The following is a 1220-nucleotide window of genomic DNA, read 5'->3' on the forward strand; positions in this document are numbered from 1 at the left end:
TTCTTTTGTTTCCAATTTCTTTAAGGAGTACATTGTTCTTTGGCTGGCTTTGATCAGCTGCATCTATACAGAAAAAGTCGAAAGTTAAGTTTAATCCTACTTTATTCCTAAATTCCTTAAATCTTTCTTCAACAGGGTCCAAACAAAATTAATGTAATAGCTTTTTATAGTTTTTTTTTTTCAAAATTACATATTTATATGGATAGATGGATTGATGAATAGATAGATAGACGGACGTATGGATTAAACATATTTTCAGATAATTTGCTTAAACATTCAAAAGCTGTTTTTCTGTGTACAGCATGTTTACTAGAGCACTGGCCAATCATGTCATGCCAACAGTGAACACACCCTTTCTGAGGGGATATAAAAGAAAGCAGCTTTCCATACACCTCTACATACTTCTCTTTATCATCCATCACTTCAGATAAACGGCGTCAAGAATGAACAATCTCTCTCTACTAATGCCATCAAGCTCCAAGATGATACAGTTCCTCTTCTTGTTTTGTCTGACCCTGGCTGCTGAACCTCCTTCAGACAAACAGGAACTGAAGTTGGTTCGTGGTGGCTGTCCATTGTTCTGGTTTAGTTTTGGGGGTCGCTGCTACAAGTACTTTGGCTCAAGGAAGACATGGGGTGAAGCAGAGCTCCTGTGTGTGTCAAAGGGAGGCAACCTGGTGTCCATCCACAGTCAGGAGGAATACGATTTTGTCAATTTGCTGATCAACAGATTTGATCCTACTCAGAGATACACCTGGATTGGACTCACTGATTTTCATCGAGAGGGAGGTTGGATATGGTCTGATGGGTCCAAATACAGATTCTCCATTTGGAGTAAAGGACAACCTGACAACTGCCTTGGAAATGAACACTGTGTACACACCAACTTTGGCAACCAGTATTACTGGAATGATCACATTTGCTCAGGAAGATTTGCTTTTGTCTGTGCATCTCGTACAGTTTGCCCTTAGTCACTACAAGCATAAAAACTAGAAAAGCAATATTAAATGCTTTATATTTGTTAATTAGTTTTTTCTGTTTAAACTGAACCTGTTTTTGTCAGTAAAATCTGAGATAAAGCCAACAATCTGGCAATGTGACTGATTCTAATTTCTGTTAGAAATACTTTGATATGACCTTCATAAATGTCCATCTTCAAATGCTGTTTTTCTGTAATTCTTTTGTCCCATTCTTCTTTCTAGAAATAATAAGAATATTAC

General features: G+C 37.3%; 1 protein-coding gene across 1 annotated transcript; it reads left to right on the top strand.

Moving 5' to 3' along the window:
• The first annotated feature begins 422 nt into the window (after positions 1-422).
• Positions 423-1159, top strand: LOC107085843 (galactose-specific lectin nattectin-like). The gene has a single exon (XM_015376450.1). It carries the CDS (start codon positions 444-446, stop codon positions 969-971), a length of 528 nt encoding a protein of 175 aa, XP_015231936.1. The 5' UTR covers positions 423-443; the 3' UTR covers positions 972-1159.
• The last annotated feature ends 61 nt before the right edge of the window (positions 1160-1220 follow it).

This window comes from Cyprinodon variegatus, unplaced genomic scaffold, assembly GCF_000732505.1.
Source record: "Cyprinodon variegatus isolate N-32 unplaced genomic scaffold, C_variegatus-1.0 Scaffold135, whole genome shotgun sequence".
Lineage (NCBI taxonomy): Eukaryota > Metazoa > Chordata > Actinopteri > Cyprinodontiformes > Cyprinodontidae > Cyprinodon > Cyprinodon variegatus.

Coding starts and splice junctions, on each gene's coding strand:
- LOC107085843 (XM_015376450.1), top strand. CDS start 444: ATGAACAATCTCTCTCTACTAATGCCATCAAGCTCCAAGATGATACAG.